This window comes from Microtus ochrogaster, chromosome 16 (assembly GCF_000317375.1).
Source record: "Microtus ochrogaster isolate Prairie Vole_2 chromosome 16, MicOch1.0, whole genome shotgun sequence".
In the NCBI taxonomy this organism is placed as follows: Eukaryota; Metazoa; Chordata; class Mammalia; order Rodentia; family Cricetidae; genus Microtus; species Microtus ochrogaster.
The window spans coordinates 22,258,940-22,279,683 of record NC_022018.1 but is presented as its reverse complement, the minus strand read 5'-3'; the positions used below and the strand labels follow the sequence as shown (position 1 = coordinate 22,279,683).

Here is a 20,744-nt window from a genome sequence, read left to right as displayed (position 1 = left end):
CAGACCAGGAAGTTACATATCAAGTAAAACAAAAACTTGGAAGATTGAGAATCATCAAAAAGGCAGGCAAGCGGCATAAAATGGGATGCATCCCACCATCTCTTTCTGCCCGAGCACTGCACCATGGAACTCGCCTATGCTTGTCTGCTCTTGAAATAAATGTCTGGATGAGAATGTAATGAGTTTTTCCTAGTTCTTAAAGCTAGGGTTTCTGGGTAAATGAACTTAAGAAGTCAGTCCATGGTTACAGAGTTTATATCATAGCTAGTAAGTATGGAGAAGGCACCCGCAGCTGCCAGTGTAAGTATGACCCAGTGAAAAATCTGATCACAGCCATCGGAATGCAAACGTGGGCTGGGGGATACAATTGAGCACTTGCTGCTCTTGCAGAGGACCCAGGTTAGCTTCTCCTCACCCACATGGCAGCTTACAACTGTCCATAACTCCAGTTCTAGTGGATCCAATGACCCTTCTGACCGCCGGGGCACCAGACACACATGCGGTGTACATATACACATGCCAATAAAACTCTCTCTCTCTCTCTCTCTCTCTCTCTCTCTCTCTCTCTCTCTCTCTGTCTCTCTCTCTGTCTCTCTCTCTGTGTCTCTTTCTCTCTCCTGTAGAAGAGGTGACCAGGCTGGAAGAATAAAGCACTGTCCCCCAGGACAGACGAATGTGCACACGTCTGCACCCCATCTCTGCACAGTGGATGTTAAAGCAAAGATGCTGGGTCTCTTTGGTGGAATTTTTTTTCCTTTTTGTTTTTTTTTTTTCTAATTGAGATTGGCTTTAGGAAAATTTTGAGTTCATATTTTGAGCCTTACAGTCAAGTTCCCACTCTTTTCCATCTGATACCCTGTCTCTGAGGTTTGCTGTGATGATGAGCACTAAGGCAAACACACGGCTGGATATGTACAACAATATACTAAGAGGTTTTGACATAGAAAAGACAGGAAGTAACAAGTTAAACCTGACTGTGGATTTACTCAAACTTAAACCCTACAGTAAATTTACAGTATTTTACCTTTTCAAGATGACTTTTTGCAGTGCAAATGAGAACAGACTCTCTCTTGCATATGATGAAGCTCGTTCTTCACTCTCAGAGAGTAACACGTATTTTCAGAGCCCTTACTGGAAACACATTTGGTTTTGTATTTGGATTACCTTGATGTTTTTATCAATAAGATTTACAACATTACATCATTTGATCTGTTGCCATTATTTCTTTTAGCCTCTACACTTCTCTTCCACCCATTCTCGCAGAACAAAGGCTATCAACTGAGCCATCTCTCCAGCCTGTGTTTAAAAACTACTCTTTGAGTGAAGATAAATTGACAGCTTGGTTCTTTCCTTCCTTCCTGAGTTTACTGGGCATTTTCTATACAAGTGGCATAGTTTCAAGCATCAAAGAATATAAAAAGTAATAAATAACATGCTCTCTCTCTGCCCATAGGAACTTACAGTTTTATTGGGAAGACTACATGCCAAACATCAAAAGTATGACCACAGGTCCTCATTTATTTGTTTTCCCAGTGAAATTATAACAGCATGATTTTATTCCTAAACTGTTCCAATGTAGACCATCTTCCACACAAACTATGAAGAGCAAAGCAAAGGGTGAAGACTTAGGGTTGCACCATGTAGACAACGACTACGATGAGGGTTTAGAGAAAGAAGCAAACAGAAAGTCTCACAGGTGACATGATGACGATGGTGGGGCCTGGCCAGGAACAATGACTTGATCTGTCCAGAAAGAACTGAGAGAGCCTGAGAGAGCCTGTCCAGAAAGAACTGAGAGAGCCTGAGAGAGAGAGAGTGTAAATCCAGAGTAAAAGTCTAAGAGTGCACAGTGTCTGAGGGACGGTGCCCGAGCTCAGGTGGCTCTCCCTGAAGGAAGTACTGGGAAATACCGTTACAATGAGAGAGAAATCAAGTTTTGGGCAGGCTAGAAAAGACCACAGACTGGACTGGACTTGATTTAATCAGTAAATAAAAGCTAAGTATGGAAAATGACACCACAAAATTTGGTTTTACACGTATTACTTGACTGTTCGTATGCAGTATGAAAGAGAGTAAGGGCATATGCCGAGATTTTGAGGGGGACGTTTGAGAACATGGTGATGCCCAGAGAGAGGGGGTCGGCAAACTGAAAAATAAAAGCGAATATGAGACAAAGGACAAAGATGAGCAGGGCTGGGTCGGGAAGCAGGATAAGTTGCAAACAGACACTAACTAAATGTGATTCTGAGTTCTCAAGCCTGCAGGGAAGACCGTGTCAGTGCGGGGCTGAAGCAGGAGCTAGGACGAGAGGACTCGGGCCACATTGAAGAGGATGGCTACGTCAGAGGTGGAGGCAGGCCCTAAACACTATGGTGAGGTCACAGTGTCCTGTGTGTCTTGTGCTGGGCTATCAGCTGGTTAACTTGCCTCTGTCCACAGGTCTCACTGGAGTGTGGTCCTATTTAGTTGTACCTAACTAAAGTAATTCAACATGGTACATGAGTGTAAGAACAGGGCCCACTTCTTCGTCCAAGGCCACCCAGAACTGAAATAACCACACAGAAACTATATTAATTAAAACACTGCTTGGCCCATTAGCTCTAGCTTCTTACTGGCTAACCCTCACATTAATTTAACCCATTTCTATTAATCTGTATATCTCCACGAGGTCGTGGCCTACCAGCAAAGTTTCAGCACGTCTATCTCTAGCAGCTCCATGACTCTGCCTTTTTTCTCCCAGCACTCAGCCAAGCTTTCCCTGCCTATCTAAGCTCTGCCCTATCAATAGGCCAAGGCAGTTTCCTTATTCATTAATCAATAAAAGCAACACATAAACAGAAGGACCTCCCATACCACATCAGGCTACAGAAGGACAAGGGAGGGAGGCACTTAAATATTGGATTTGCTCCCATCCAAGGAATGGGGTAGATAGGAAGCTGTTAAGACTGAGTATGAAAAGGTTTCTGAGAACTACTATGAGCGAAGGCAGAGCAGCATGCAAGCATGCAGCATGTTCCAGCAAGCACAGTCTGGAAGTTGTGTTTGCAGAAAACTGTAGGGAGCAGTGGTGAGATGCGACACCCAGAGTCATTGCAAAAGAAAGCAGCCTTCTCTTCTATGGTGGCATTTAGCAAGATAGACACAGCCAAGCTTCCTCTTACAGAAAGATGTGTTTTAGGGGCGGCCCCCAAGTCAATGACAATTTTGGTTCCATTTTAAATAATTGTTTTTTTTTTTTTGGATTTTTGGAGACAGGGTTTCTCCGTAGCTTTTGGTTCCTGTCCTGGAACTAGCTCTTCTAGACCAGGCTGGCCTCGAACTCACAGAGATCCGCCTGCCTCTGCCTCCTGAGTGCTGGGATTAAAGGCGTGCGCCACCAACGCCCAGCTAATAATTGTATTTTAAAAGGTTTTCTTATTCAAAGCTTACATACAACTGTAGTTTTTCTGTGGATTTACCATTAGTCTGTAATGCTATAAAGACAACACATGTCCCATGATCATTTGTATATAGACTTTTAAGACAGAAAAAAAATTAGCAAATACCAATTTTCTAATGAATATATTTTTGATGCATATATTGTATGACCCTGTCAACACTAGCTTATGGAAATGAACTGAAAATATATTTTTTTCTTTTTTGCAGGTCCCAGAAAAAGCTACAAGGAATGTGACTGACCAATTCAGGACTTACTATACAATTCTGCTGGGAACATCTCAGATATGCAAACAATTCAGTAAACTGAGAAGAAGGTTGGCTGTGTGGGGAATACCTGCTGTTCATTGTGAGGGACCACAGCTAACCTGTATGGTATCCCTATGCAGATAAGAGAAGCGTCCTTCTTCAAGACACTGCTCTCACCTGCTGGGAAACCTTCATGATAAATAAACAGACTGGCAATGCCAACAAGACCAATGGTGCCCATCATGCTATGCAATGCAGCCACGTCTCAGTGACCCTGTTTAATTGACAGAAACTTCTCTTGACAGGAGGTTGTTTCTGTGAACCTAACAGTAGTGTTAAAATGCAGGCTTGGGAAGAATTAAGCAACTGGGAGTTACAATTGAGATTTTGGATATTAACCCTAAAATGGTTTCTACCCATCCATGAAAGGCTGAAGGAAAATCAAGAAACACTATCAGCTTGTTAAGTTGCTCCACATCCCCAGTTTATGGGAAACAGATGGACCAATAATTCTAGGGAAGATGAGAGTCCCTTTGGGCTTACAGAAGACCAGTTGATGTGGGATTCCCCCTCTGTATGCTATGAATATGTTTTATTACCATTAGTTAATAAAGAAGCTACTTTGGCCTATAACAGGGAAGAATAGAGCTGGGTGGGAAAACTAAACTGAATGCAGGGAGAAAGAAGGCAGAGTCAGGCAGACACCATGTAGCCACCCAAGAAGCAAGATGTGAGGTAACAAACCATGAGCCTCATAGTAAAGTACAAAATAACAGAAATGGGTTGAGATGTTAGAGTTAGTTAATAAGAAGCCTAAGCTAATAGGCTAAAATGTATGTATTTACTATTAAGTCGTAGAGTGCTTACTTCAGGAACGGCTACAGGAGCTAGTGAGAGGGGCCAGGGAGGTGAAGAGAAACCTGTCCAGCGGACAGGCAGAACGGAGAATATTTGTAGTGGGGCGGAATGGAGTATTTGTAGCTACAGCCAGGGATGGAGCAGGACACACCCTGAGACTCACTGCAGCCCCAGTCTCAGGGAGCCTGATTCACCAGGTATGAGATGGTGCCTGAGTAACTTTAAGCTGCAAAATTCAAAAGGCCCACTCAACGAAAACTTTTGTGGGTAAACTATGTCTGAGTTCACCCCATTGGTCTTATGTTTCTGAAGCTAAATAATTTACAGTAAACCGATTTCTGAGGACTCTAGTTCAATAACTAGAATAAGCATTAACTAGTTCTGGAGGCAAAAGGCTTTCATTTCATGTTCTTAAATTTAAGCTTTATTAAACACACTCCATAGCTAACTTTGCCCAATTTCTTTGCATTTGACAGGCTGCTCACCACTCAAGGTCTGTTTTAGAGTCACCTACTTGGTGAGGTCATCTAGTGAGGTTTGTGCCCTTTTTGCTTCCTCCCCTTTAGGCAATGGGCATGTGGCATTTACTTCATTCTGGCTTGGAGTCTGGGTCTATGCTATTGGTTATTGCTGACATGTCTACAGCTCTACCGAATGCAATGCTCCCTACGGTCAGGCGCTAGGATCTTACTCATCTTTAAGTCGTCCCTCCTGGCTCACAGAGCGTGGCATTAAAGGCTTGTATTTTAAAGGAATTCTCATACATGTGGATGGTGTCATAAGGTTTATGAAAGCTGCTCTCATAACTTCTACAAAGTGTGAACAGCAACAGAATCTACCACTCTGCTTGGTGAAGAAGTTGGCAGAACAAGTGCTTCACATGTAATCAAGGGAACTCGGTCACCAGACTGCCAAGGATGGAGAATGCATTTTCTTCAAGACTGTAATGTTCAGACCAGGAAGACTACTATTGTATGTATTCACTGATTCCTTCATCTGATCTGGAGTGCTTTCCTTTTGTCCTGGTGAAGTAGTGAAGCTGATGACAGTGTTGTTTAGTCCACTCCTGGAGAGTCACTTCAAGTGTGTTGAAGCCAGGACCCTTGTATAATACAGGATTTAAAAAATCTTCTTTAAGCCACAGTACTAGGCAGACAGAAGCATCCAGATCTCTGTAAATTGGAGGCCTGCCTGATCTACATAGGTAGTTCCAGGCCAGTCAGGGCTATAGCATAAAACTTTGTCTCAAACAAAGCAAAACAACAAAAAAGAGAATCCTTGAGTTCAGAGAAGGAAGAAGTAGTGCTATGAACATACTGTTATCATTTACTCCAGACGAGAAAGAAAGCTTCAGGAAACTGGGCATCCTAAGGACAGCTGAGGAACTATGTTTCTCATATGTGCTACTGACATCTAAAATGACTATCAGAGTCCTGACCATGGGTATCGCTGCTCCAGGGGCGTTGGTGTGCTGTAAACAACCAGAATCAGAATCCCCTTGGTCACCTGCTCAAAATCAAGACCTGGGGGTGTCCCACATCTTCTGAATTGCTCTTAAGAACGAGCCCCAGGACCGAGATTTTTAACCAGCACTCTAGAAGATGTAGATGCACATCAAAATATGACAACCACTCTGAAACGAACTGGAAATTTAGGGCTGCCATGCAGGACTGCTGGGGTTCAGTATGACCCATTTGTCACTGAGTCTCATAAAAGGTAGGAAAATACAAACAAAAATTAGGTGAAGGCTGCAGATGAAACTTCGGGGTAGAATGCTTGCCTAACATGCATGAAACCACAAAGCTCTACTTTTAAAGTCCAGTAACAACCAAAACTCACCAAAATAAAACCAGCCAAACAAAAAAATGCAGCGAAACATCTCAATGATTCAGACAAGAGCCAAGCTTCTAATGTGTATTGTGGCTGCTATATAGTTATATCTTTTTTTATGCAGATTTGTATATAAAAACACAAACAGGCAAATTAGCAGCTGGTCACTCATCTTCCAAAAGGATTCTTGAAGCAAAGCATTCATTAACCGGCTCTTGTTGCCTAACATCTAATCAAGAATTTAATTTACAAACAACTTGGGGAGATAAGCTCTATGCAGTATTTGCTTTCGAGCTTTTGTTAAATTCAATCCTATGCACTGGCAAGTATTAGAAATGTTTCTTTCACTAGAGAAGGGACCAATCTTCTGTTTTCTTCCCTAGCAACAGAGAATTCGTTCTCAATATTTTCAGGAAAAGGCCTACCCTGGAATCCAGGAAATAAATGGAAGGAGTGCTATTGTCTAACTAGAAATTCACTTTGAATATGCTTTGCATCAGTAATACCCAACAGATTCTCTTAAAACACCAGTAGAGTTTTACAAAGAATCTAAAATGCTAAATTTTAACAGAGAATTGTAGGGATTAGATACTTTATTTCCAAACATTTCTCTATGAAGAACACAAACTAGAAAAGAACTCTGGAGTCAGAGCAGACACTCTGGTGTGGAAGGTTAAGTTAAGTAAGTTTACTTAAAAGTCATAGCTTCTGTACAAAGATAAATCATCACCCTAGGAATATGCGAATTTGCTGTGGAGTAATCCTTTTGTACACTGTGAAGAATTTCCACTTGGATTGGTTTAATAAAAAGTAACCAGGTTGGAATTACGGGCAGGACAACCAAACTAGGAGAATGATGGGAAAAAGAAGGAAGAGTCAGAGGAGTCACTAGCCAGATGCAGAGGGAGCAGGAAATGAACGTGCCGTACTAATAAAGGTACCACCATGTGACAGAGCCAGTCAATTGTACAAGCTAATAAGTAATAAGCCTGAGCTATTGACAGGGCACCTGTAATTAATATTAAGCCTCTGAGTGGTAATTTGAGAGCAGCTGTGGGATAGGAAAACTCCGCCTACACAAATTGAAGCTAGTATTTTATGGAGTTCTGATAACCAATGAAAGTTAGCATCAAAAAATAAGAATAAATCAGACACAAACTCCATGTCCATACTAATTCAAATCTTCTGAAGTCAAATAATAGTAACAAATAATAAATTTTTAAAATAGTATATTAGCTAGAGAAATATGACAAAGTTAAGAGAATTGTATCCAACCTATACTCCAAAAGGCTTTTTTTAAAAAATTAATTCCACCATAAAGTGAATTATTTGCAGTAACTGTGGAAAATAAGAGAGCCTACTGAATAACAGATTGAACTGCATGTGTGTAGAGTCACGGACTAAAGTGGAGTTTAGATGGTCATTTCTGGAAAGCATGTGATACAGTGATATTAAACATTTGGGGCATTTAACTTTGAACTGTTTGGAATACCACTATCTATAAGCTGTCCCTCCATAGTTCTAAGTCCTTGAGGCTCCTTAGACAGACCAGGGCTGCTCTCTCAGGAGAATGGCTAGGGTTGTTGAAGGGGGTAGTGTGAGGGGCACCAACGTCACTTGACATACATAAGTGATATCAATTGAATGCAAGGAGATTCAAAACTCCAGCCCAGTTACATAGCAAAACTTTCTTACCTGATTACTATTAATTAAAAATCATAACTAGGGTTCTAAAAATTGTTTTGTTGTAACTGTTTCTGAAGATCATCTAGACAGTCAATGCCACATGTGGGTAACTCTTAAGTCACTGCCTGGTCCGCTGAGCACAACACAGAAAAAACTAAGGGGGGGGTCAATGAGACCTTTGCAGGGACAGCCTGCTGTGAGCGAGCGGATGGAGTGCAAACCCCCACGCTAGGTTTTGGCTACACAATCAAAATGATTCCCATCTAAGCTTTTCAGCTTTACCCAGCACTGCCCCTAAGCCTCTAGGTAATGAGATAAGTTGTTTCCTGCAGCTCAAAATATAAAGTGTAGTTTTTATTCATTTATTTGTTTGTTTTGTTTATCATTCTGGGAATCAAACCCAGTGTGTCACATATGCTGAACAAGAGCTCTACCTTCCTAGCCCTCAGGTGAGTTTTTCCTAATTAAGGATCCTTTCATTGGCAATACCCTAGTTCACACTTACCATTAATTTTTAAAAGACTATCATTAAGTATAAGTCCCTATTAACACATAAAATTATGTAAAAAGTACCATCTCTACAGAGAGGCTTATGTTTTACTTCTGAGATATTGTCATGGGGAGAATTATCACACAAAAAGCTTAATCATCCCCTGATAACCTCATTTCCCCTGCGCGTTTAAAAAAAATGAACGACAGTCAAAGCTAGTTTATTTAAGAAAATAAATATCACCTTGTATAATTCCTCTCCGAGTCTGGATTTCTTTTATGAAGGGTGCATAATACCAACTGTGAAACCAGATAGACACACAAGAAAAAAACAAAGCTATAAATCAATCTCATTGATGAACAGAGATGAAGATAAAATCAATAAAATACCTGCAAACCAGAGCTGGACAGAAAGCTCGGCAGTCAAGAGCTCTTCCTGCCTCCCAGCACCACCTGAAACTCCAGTTCCAGGGGTCCTGAGGCCCTCTCCTGGCTTTCACAAGCACTGCACACATGTGGTGCATATATGTGTGTGTGTGTGTGTGTATACACACATATACACTCACACAGGCAAAACACTCAGAAGAAAATAAAATAAATCTAACTTTAAAAAACACTTGTGTGGTAGTTCGAATGTAATTGGCCCCCATAAGCTCACAGGGAGTGGCACTGTGGGAACGGACTTTGGGGTATCATCTATGTTCAAGACACGCCTGTGTCTCAGTTTACCTCCCGTTGCCCGCAGGATCAAGTTGTAACTCCTCCTCCACTCTCAGCTCCTTCTGAACCAGCTCTTTGTCTGCCACCATGTCCCCCCATGATGATAATGGACTACACCTGTGAAACTGAAAGCCACCCAATTAAATATTTTTCTTCATAAGAGTTGCTGAGGTCCATGGTGTCTATTCACAGCAAAAGAAACCCTACCTAAGACAGAAGTTGGTACCAGGGACTGGAGTATTGCTGATAGGAGTGGCCATGCTTTTGTTTGAAGAAATATGGACTTTAGGATTGTGGATTAGAAAAGCAATATAATGCTTTAAGTGCTGCTTAGTGGGTTATACTAGTAGGAGCATGGGAGACAATGATGTTGAGTGTGATTTGATGAACTGTGGGAGCCTGGCTGAAGGGGTTTCAGAGAAGAATATTAGTATGTGGCCTACAGATCATTCTTATGATATTTTGGTTTTAAAAAAAATGTGGCTGCTTTTTGCCCTTGTCCAAAGAGTCTGCCTGAGGCTAAAGTGAAGAGTTTTGGATTAATTCTATCGGCAGAGGAACTCTCGAACAGTCTAGTATAGACTGTCATGTGGATATTAGTGGTAACAATCAGAAAAAGTAAGTTTTGAGGAAAAAAGGAGCGCTAGAAAGTGGAATGGAACTAAGTCCTGTGTTCAAGGAGATCAACAGATTAGGAAGTGGAAGAAAGGGAGCAGTGACCTCAGGGCAAGATCCCAAGATTCCAACTTGTGGAAAGAAACTAAAGAAAAGTTTAGAGCCAGGTGTGGTGCACAAATTTAATCCCAGCACTGGGAAGGCAGAGGCTGGCAGATCTCTGGGTCTGAGGCCAGCCTGGTGTACAGTTTCATGACGGCCAAGCCTAGGCAGTGAAGGAAACCACTGAAAACAGAAAGTCAGTGAGGATGTAATTAAAGAGGGACTGTGTTCAAGCCCTAGTAAGCAGCAGAACTTGGCAGCTTTGGCCACGTGGTTCTGGAATTAAGGGTAGAAGAAAGGGGCTATGGGATTTGCCTCCACAACTAAGGAACGCCTCTGAGGCCAGGCACGTGTCAGGGGTGTCCCTGAGCAGAGGCCTAGAGGTCATTTCGTGAAGCTGTGAAGTTGAAACCTGGATTACCTTGGAGACCCTAAGATGCTGGAAATATCAGAGCTGTGGGATACCCGCCGAGGAGAGCTGCTCACATGGCATGGAACCAGCCCAAGAGAAAGAAGTTGTGTTGCAGTCAACAAAGCTGAAAGGAGATGGAGCTCGGAGGAGCACTTTGACATCAGACAAGGAGGTGAGAAGTTTTGAGTTTGCCCGGCTGGTTTTCAGTCCTGCTTTGGTCCAGTATCTCCTCGCTACGCTCCCTTCCCTACATTTCAGAATGGTAATGTATATCCTTTTGACACTGTATGTTGGAAGTATGTGATATGTTTTTTGATTTTATAGGGGATTACAGTTAAGAAATTACATGAATCTCAGAAGAGACCTTGAACTTTGGATTTTTAAACATTGTTGAGACTGTGATAGACTATGGGGACTTCTAAAGTTTGACTGAATGCATTATGATACTGTTACAAGCTTACGGGGGCCAGGGAGTAGAATGTGGTAGTCTGAATGTAACTGACCCCCATAAAAGCTTATAGGAAGTGGCACTACTAGGAGGTGTGGTTTTATTGGAGTAGCTATGACACTGTTGGAGAAAGGGTGTCACTGTGGGGATGGGCTTTGAGGTCTCGTATATGCTCAAGGTACTGCCCATTGTCTCAGACCACTTCCTGTGGCCTGTAAGATGTAGGAATCTCAGCTGCTTCTCCAGCACCATGTCTACCTGCATGCTGCCACGTCCCACCGTGATGATAATGGACTGAACCTCTGAAACTGTCCCCATTAAATGTCTTTCTTTATAAGAGTTGTTGTGGTCATGGTGTCTCTTCACAACAATAAAAACCTTAACTAAGACAAACTGCAAAGTGAATCTAAGAACACATAAAAAAAATCATCTACCGTGATTAAGTTGGCTTTATCCCAGAGATGCAAGGATGGCTCAACCTATGTAAATCAATACATGTAATTCTCACAACATTTCTGTTTCTACTTATAGGCATTTTACAGATTGTTGTCATTTTAAAATGGGTATTTTAAGGCCGGGTGGTGGTGGAGCACGCCTTTAATCCCAGCACTCGGGAGGCAGAGGCAGGCGGATCTCTGTGAGTTCGAGGCCAGCCTGGTCTAGAAGAGCTAGTTCCAGGACAGGAACCAAAAGCTACGGAGAAACCCTGTCTCGAAAATAAAAAAAATTATAAAAAAATGGGTATTTTAAGTAATCTAATCACTTTTGCTACTTCACTGCTATTTTTACATGTGAGAGTTTATAAAATTAACCATTTATCTCTTTTCAAAAATAATATACAGCTGGTTCACTACCTCATAAGGGAAAGAATAAGGAATAATGCATACTAAATGTACACAAAAATCATTCTCAAATACGAGGCAGACAGTGATAACAGCAATCCAAATAGTTTGGGGATTGCTGTGTAAGAAGAAAGCATTTTACTACTTCTCCAGATAGCTCAGTCTCAAAGATTCAAGTTAGGAGAACATTTCTCTATCTCCACTGACAATAAAAAAAGCTAGAAATAGTTACCTTGTAGGACCTTCAATAACATCTACTTCCAAAAATCATTTGTAACATATACACTAAAACCATTTAGAGATAAACATGGCAAAGAAAGATGTATAGGGGGTGCTTAAGAGATCTATATTAAAATTTACAAACAATTTTGGTTTCTACTTTCTTATTTTTGCTGGCAATTCATTAGTAATTTATTAGATAAATTTATTAGACATTCACAAGTATATTTTGATGCGTTCATTCCAAGCTGGTTATGAGAAGGCAGAAAAATACTTAGCACCAAACCTATTATGCTAATGAACTCAAGCACAAGTCAAGATGAAAAATAAAAGCCTGTCTCCTCCCTCACGAAGCCAAGAGTGCAGAGGAAGGAACTGCTGCCTCTATCCCATTCAAAGTCAACGAGTGAGTCTATAAAATAAGCGGATGGCAGGCAAGTAGAGAGGACAGGTGTGCACAGAAGGAAGAGCGAATACCCCCACCCAATAGGACCCGGAAGCTTCTACCCATTTTTCTTAGGAGAGAAGATGATTTGGGGGTGAGCTCAGCGGGCTTAAAGAACAAGTGCTAGCGAGTTCCTGCTCAGGTGTGAGGTCACTCTCTGGTCCTCTTCTACGACCTGACGTAAAACTAGGATGCAGTGACGTGGACATGATGACAATGACTTCTCTTGGCGGCCTGTCTTAAGGCACCTGAGGGAAGCTGCAATAAAGATGCTCAGGTGCTGCGTGTCAAGTGCCCTTAGCTGGAGTCACCTAAGATCAGCGCATTTGGCAGAGGTACACCCTGAGTCCCTAAGAGCGACACAGGCGATACGGACACTGAGGACAAAGCTTGTTTCTACGGACCTTGTAAGAAATCAGGAAATAAGGAAATGAAATGTCTTACAAAGCAGGCAGATGCCACTTTCACAGCCTAACAAAGACTACAGGAAGACACGGGGTAGTCTCTGAAGTGGGAAGGAAGCTTTCCAGTTTTCTGAAAGTTACTATGAATCCGATTTTTATCAGGATAAGTTATTTTTTTAATTAGGAAAAGAACTCAAAATAAATCTATAATTAGATAGGCATTTTGTCACAGCAACAGAACAAAGCAGAACACAGTTTTAAATAACAATTTTGAACTATTTGATTACAATAATTTGCTTATTTTGTACTAGGAGTAGGGGCCTTGTTGCCATATTTAGTGATAGTTAAATGTAGAGCTTGGAAAAAATTAAGGTATACCTTCCTTTAGCATTTGTAGTGTATTTTGAAACTCCTGTCTGATGTCTGGTCTACTTTGTAACAGGTTCTTAAAGCCTTGTCTGACGTATCAGTCTACCTGTAATGATGTATTTCATTACCATCTATTATTAAGCTGGCTCTTCTAATGTCACTAACATGAAATGTGGTCACTTACAGTTCCCCAATTTCAAAGTGCCTTTATAATGTTAATCTGCTGTTCCGAAAAAAAAAAGAAAAATCAAACCAATTCCTACGTGAATTCCAGAAATGCATCCTTGACCCTCATGTTTGAGAGGCCCCAGCCCCTTCTCCACTGCCAGCGAGTCCTAGTTACATCACTGACTCATTTCCAAATTCTACAATCTTGTTTACAGTGTCACTGCAGGCTGAATCATTCTTTTCATAAGTGGCAGAGACTAGGATGCTCTGTGGCACTTTTTATTTAATAGAACTCAACTGTCACTTTAAGGGAAAGAAATTTTGATGGACTATGAGAAGTTCCTGTTAATGAAGGTGATGTCTTTCTGGCCATGAACATAGGGTGTCTGGGACTTGCTAGCTCCATTTAAAATTTGGATTATTTAGTAAAGCTAATTGTGAATTTCCAAGTATCATTTAAACATTATTGAATTCATTTACTCATTCTGCAAGATAATGGCCAACAGACGCAGGGAAAGCTCTGAGTCAGCGAAGAACATCCGGATATCAATACCTAAAGACTTCTCTTCCTAAAGTAATAGTCATCAGAGCTCGGAACACACATACTGAATAGTGAAGAGCTAGGCGTAAGATATGGAAGTGGCCAGGGACGAAGACCTACGTATCCATATGCCTCCCAAACCAGGGTGGAATACAGACACATGTTCAAAGGCGGGGAAGCGGAAGGACCACAGCTGGCATCCATGCGACAAACAGAACTGCACATCACAAAACAAAAGGAGCTAAGCTGGCTAGGAATGCGTGGGGAGGGACAGCAGGTGACTTTATATTTAAAATACCTCCAAATGCAATGTCCTGATAACAGCTTCTGAACTTTACAAGAAATGTACTCCTTTATTTATAAAACCAATGCCACAGTTTTATTTACACTTAAAATTTTAATTTTAGCCAGGCAGTAATGGTGCATGCCTTTAATCCCAGCACTCAAGAGGCTGAAGGAGGCAGATCTCTGTGAATTCGAGGCCAGCCTGATCTATAGAGTGAGATCCAAGACAGCCAGAGATACACAGAGAGACCCTGTCTAAAAGAAAAAAAAAATAAGTTTAAATTTTGCCAAAAATCATATTTTAATGAAGTTCTTGGAAATTATTAGAAAAAATACTTTCAATTCCCATGTCTTTTTGGTTCTGCAGCAGATAAAATTGGCTCTGAAGTTATGAGTTCAGCAATTACTATTACCATGAGTAGTATTCTAGTCGTATCTGGGGTAGGAACCTACAGAGCTTACATCCGAGAGTCACACTCGTGTGTGTTAACAGCAAATCAAATTAACCTCTAGTTAGCTCAGCATCATTTTACCTGTGCCTCAATGGATTGAGGCAAAATTCAACAAAGCACCCATAAAATGAAATGTCGCAGACCAACCTTTTATCGCACCCACAATGTTTTGGTCCAGTCCTTTCCGGTTGTCATTGAGTCCTCTTTTCCTCTTCCCATTGGGTAAGGAGTTAGCCAAAGTCTTGTCATCAAAAAATGCACACACCAGTTTTCTAAACAGAAGGCTTCCTGAGCGAGTGTAGTTTGACAGTATAGAGTCCAGCTGAGATTTAGGCATAAACACATCGAAACCTTCAGCAAGTTGCACTTCTGGCTACCAAAAGAAGAGAAATATTCCATTAAAAGCAAGACATGAAACATTTTACTTTGGGCACAAGTACGACAAGAACACCAGTGGCTGCTAACATGTCCGTATCTGGTAAATTATACAGTCTCAGTTATGTGTGCTGAATTACAATTTATAAAATCAATGACCACTTATAATTTACAAAATAGGATGCTGCAATTCCAATAGTAAGTCTTATCCAAGTACACACTGAAAACACATCTCTAGTCATACAAACATTTCAGGAGGCTGAATAATACACAGTAATACAATTTTTTAACTAAGGAATCATGGATCACCTATAAGCAAATCCTGCATTTTGCAAATGAAGAAACCAAAACCTAAAGAGACTGTACCAAAAATGACTTCAAAGTAATTCAAATGCCAAATAATTTCTTTTACTTAAGGTGACAAATACAGGACCACCCCTACAGGTCCCCTGCTCCTTCTATTAGCTATAAATTTCATTTTACCACAATAAAAACTTACATAAAGTGATACGTAACCAGAGACTGCTCATTCATTTCCTGGCCGCTCTGACTTGACACAGAAACTATATTAATTACAACACTGGCCTATTAGCTCAGGTTTCTTATTAACTAACTCTTACATCTTAAGTTAACCCATTTCTATTATTTTATATTTTACCCCGAGGCTCATGGTTTTTACCTCTTGCTTCTTGAGCTGCTACATGGCATCTCCTTGACTACGCCTACCCTCTCTCTATATCCCTTCCAGCCTGGCTATATTCTGCCCTGCCATAGCAGGTCAACACCAGTGGCTGCTAACATGTCCGTATCTGGTAAATTATAGGCCAAAGCAGCTTTATTCATTAACCAATAAAAGCAACACATATACAGAAGGACATCCCACATCAGTGATAATGCAAAATAAAAACGGCAGCTGGTTCCACAGTTTCAATCTACCCCACACTTACTTGAGGGAGCAATATCTCAGCACACGTTGGGAAACTGCTGCACGGGCTTCAGTGCTTATCAAGAACTTCTGAAGTCCTACAGGATGCCTTCAGAGAACATCCTGGATACCTGCAACCTGCCTTTTCACCTTGCTCTTCTGCTCATAGCATCTCCTTCTCCGAGCTTTTCCTAGCTCCGTTCTGCCCACAGGGGCAGCCATGCACTGTTACTGCTTCTTGTTTAACATGAGCACATGTTAGTATTTATTATATTATCCTTTGTATCTGTGGTGTCTAGTACATGGTAGGCACTTAGTAAACTTTGAAATTTCATTAGCCATAATCTAAATTATTTTAATATTTACATTATATCTATGTAATTTCAATATGAAAACTGCACTTGGTAGATCTAATCAAAAGGAAAAGAATGTCTACTTACCCAAATTGTATACACAATCACAGCTCATCCCTAAACTGTCATATTTGCGACTCTGAAAAGCAGTCCCCTTAGACGTGAGGATTTGGGGTCAGTTTCTCTCCTGACAAACTGAAGTTACTCTTTTTGCTTGTCCTACTATGTTCAAATGTTCCACATCCACATATTACAGAATGAAGAGTGTTCAGAACCCGGCCTATATCATTCAGACAACTAAGGAAGGTGCTGGGCGTCGGCCCTTGTAAAAGAAATTCTGAACTGAATTATCCAGAAAGTTATCTCATTCTTCTGCTCCACTTTGCCATTTAATGTTTGGTTTCTGAATGCCTGGTAAATATCACTGCAAGAACAGTGCTGTCAGATTTCCCCCTGACTTTTGCGTCTTGCTGCTTGCTGGTCAAAGGTCTAGAGGAGCTTGACAGGAGCGAGAGGCTGAATACCTAATTCCTGCAACAGAACGGGCACACACACAAGCAAGCACTCAGCAAACACTTGTCTAGTGATCCGATGTGGGATTGTTACCATGGAGAGGCTTTTACCATCAAAAGGCTGACATGAGATTTTATTCAGAATTATAATTTTATTTTGTATATCCTATGAACTTTAATTCTAAATGAGCTAATCTCAGAGTTTTAACAGAATTCCAGGATCATGTAGAGTACATTACACACACCCCTTCCAAGTGTATCCTGCAGCTATTTGACCACCTTGAGTGAACAGGAGTTCTTCAGCTGTGAGAGACAAGAGGGAAAGGCCTGCAACTTATTAATGTAACTCTGGGTTGGATTCTGATACCACTAATCTGGTGCTTAAAATTCAAGTCACCTGACTTCTGAGAGTCAGAATTTCCTCTAAAGGACTGGGACCCTAGTTTTAGAAACACTGACCTGAATCAAACACCAGTCAGAACAGGCACTCCCTTCTAAGGCCTGCAGAATATGTCTATGAAATGTGTTTGATTTAGTTGGGATGCACAGTTCTTAACATTCACTGTGCCAAGAATTCAGTTCGCATCCAACAGATGTGTACCAGAATAAACAAAATGCTACATAGAGATTCAGCACAGTTACAAGGTCAGAGTTTGCTATTCCCGCTATAGAGGAAGTGGTCTACAAGTCTCATGCTGTGACTAGGCTCACACCAGTGTCTTAGAATGATTGTGCTGGCTCCAGGAGGAGAAGACTTGGAGAAAACTGAGCACCTGGTTCAGAACCTTCTTCCTAAGACCCTTCTGTGGGAAAGGATTCAAGGTTGGCTCTGCAGCTGAGACCCATGTAAACACATCACACACACTGCATGGAAAGGAGAACCCAAGAGGTTCTGAGCGAAGGCAGTTAGAGCTAACATCAGGCAGGACTGGCTCCTGGAGCTGTGGAGGAAAAGGGGATGCCAAAGGCCGAGAAAGGAGTGGAATGGTACTTTAATAGGGCCTGGAAGACAAGATTTAGTAGGCCGCAATATAGTTATTATTTGTGGCACCTCCTTCTATGATGCCTAAAAGTAGATATCTGGAGGTTTCTGTGAAGCCAAGACTTCTGTGCCATTGCAATCCTATGGTGTGTGACTACAGAGGGGCTATCAAGGACAAAAACTGCCATTGCTTTCTGTCCCCCCACTGCCAGGCCCACACTGTTGTTTTGAGCTGATCTTTCCAATCCAAGGAACAGGAACTCATCCCCTTGCAAGTAAGGACCTTATGGAGGAGTAAGCAGTCTGGTTAACTGCTACAGACAGCCCCATTAGGGCAAGGGTGGCTGAGCTAGCTCCTCCCTGCTCTTCCCTGCCTCCACTCAGACTTCTCAGCAGGTAACAACAGAACACTAACACATGTTTAACATTGCCACAAAGCACCAATTCCTTTAAAGAAAAAAGAAGAGGGGGAGGACTAGCTTAATGCTGCAAAACATGAAGAAAACATGATACTAATTATCTTGTTTTCACTATGAAATCTTGCTATTTATTCTACTTTATAAGCATAATCATAGTACATTATTACCATGTAATGAACCACAACTCTGCGCATATATTTAAAAGCAGGTTAAAACATTTTCTGTAGTTGTAGAATCATTATCCCATTTTGTTTATTGGCTTCAGTTTAAATGAGATCTATTTACTGATAATAGTTATAAAAACAAAGACTGTTCTAAATAAGCATCATTAAGAAACTCTAGACTTTCCTTGACAGATTTATTATTTGATGCTCAGGCCAAGACAGATAGCTAATATACTAATTTGCAGAGTCTAGTGTTACAGAAATAAGATCATGTTTAAAATGATGACATCCAAATTATGGGCACCACTTACAATGTTCACAGAAATTATTTTTAGGGTTCACTACGAGTTCCTACTATGCAGTGTTTTACTTACTTTACATGCCTCCACCACCGAGTTCAATGTATCAGTATTGGAAATTCCTTATCCAGCGCAATTTCATCTTACACTGATGATGTTCTAGAAGCAGAAACAGCCCGTCCTAATGGCTCTTGAAAATGCCCCTGACTAAGGGCAGCTACACTGACTATGCTGTTTCTCTGCATCTCTGGTGTGGTGTTCCTTTTGGTTAGATTTAATTGGGGTTAAGATCTAGTTTAGGTGATAGGTTTTCCAGCCAGGTAACTGGAAAGGGGCACCTCCCTGTCCCTGCCACCCACAAGTCCCTGTGAGCATATCATAAGATACTTAAAGAGAGCATATAAATGAATTACTTAGAATATATTGGACATAGGCTATTTTCTATAAGATATTAATAGTACAAAAATTATAGTACGACATTTAACAAGTTACATATGGTCATTGGTTAAGAGGAAAAAGAAGTGCACAGATGCTTATGTTGGGCATTAGCTCCAGATTTTCAACTGTAAATTGATAAATGATACACAAAGGTTTTCAAGTTCTATGTTGTGCAAGGCCCACATCTACAGGCACATGCACTGTGTGAAGGGGTGAAGGGTTATGTAAGGTGTGGACCAGGCAGTCGCCAGCTGGGAAGTCTCTGAACGGCTCAGGATGGAACCTTAAAGAAAACTACAAAAGAAGAGGTGAATTCTGCTGAGGATGTAACACAGAACTGACAACGACGCTTAAGAGCAGTTAGTTTGTCTGTTCGTAATACATAATGAAACTTTGTCCTATTTATTTAGCAGTGTATTTAATACATTTCTAGGAAAATGAATTTCAGCATATGAAAGAAAAAAATGTTAAAAACAAATAAAACCCCTAATGTTTGTTTTTATTTTGTTCATAACTGTTACATTTCTTTTAAAACATTCTAGCCCATAAATCAAACCTGCTCTGGGTAGACTTACTACTAGCATTTAAAAAATGCTACCTCAAAGCCCTTGACCAATGAAGAGCTGAGACTGGGGTCGGGCCTGCTGTGGTTGGCTCAGCAAGTCTGTCTGCTATTGTTAAGCAGTCTAGCACGGGTGTGGCCTAAGGTGTGGCTAGTGCAGAATCCCCAGTGTTAATGGAACAGAACTCACTGGCTATACTCCATCAAAGACCAATACTGCAAGAGAGATATTAAAAAGTGCTTAGCCAAATTTCTATGAAAAAGCAAGCGTAATAATCACAGCAGACATTTTACGTTTAATACTGACTAGGATGAAAAGAAATCATTAACGTTCTAATTCTCTTAAGTTTCTTTGATAGAATTCTGGTAGAATTAAGAATTTTAGAAAAGATAATACACTTTGGTTTCTTCATGCATTTGCATAATGAGAGTTTCTATCCTTTCAGAGACGTGCTGAGCCTTTCCTTCTCAGGCAATAAATTCACGATTCTGAACATTAAGTTCTGATTTATGTTAAAGATGATTGAACTAAATGGACAATATGTAAGATTTTAACACCACAGTGTCGTTTCTTCTCCCCCAACTCCACTGAAATTGCTCCTCTGAGAAGAGGTCATGCTGAGACTCTTTGTCTTTGACCTTCCAGGTAGAGAAGTCCCACTCTTCCCTGTTTTCACCACTACAATACTGCAAGGGCTGCTTGTGGTTTCTCCCTCTGCCCCTTAAAGAGCAAAGACTATTATGTTCTCTTTAAGCACCCTGAAAATGGTGATATAATTGACATTTGTTTGTTACTTACTATATCCTAGGCCCTAGGGCAGTGAGTGGTTCTCAGCCTTCATGAGGCTGCAACCCTTTAACCAGTTCCTCATGGGGTGAGCCTCACCCACCACAGTTATTTCATTGCTACTCCACAACTATAATTTTGCTACTGTTATAAATTGTAATGTAAATATCTGATAGGCAGGATATCTGACATGTGACCCCTGTGAAAGGTTGTTTGACAGCCGGGTCAACAACCTTGAGTACAACTGTCCTACAATAACAAAGAATACATCAATTTTCTAAATTTTCTTCTTCTATGAAGTGGCTACCATCATTATTCCAAGGCCCAGGGAAACTGAGTAACTTGTTAAAAGACCATCC

The 20,744-nt window shown here is 40.9% G+C and overlaps 1 protein-coding gene across 1 annotated transcript in view; it reads right to left on the bottom strand.

The window, feature by feature from the left end:
- Bend7 (BEN domain containing 7) overlaps positions 1–20,744 on the bottom strand; it is an 81,530-nt gene that overhangs the window by 24,954 nt on the left and 35,832 nt on the right. The window contains exon 5 of the mRNA XM_013349031.2: positions 14,717–14,942. Coding sequence (XP_013204485.1) covers positions 14,717–14,942 — 226 coding nt within the window. The remainder of the gene's footprint in view (positions 1–14,716; positions 14,943–20,744) is intronic.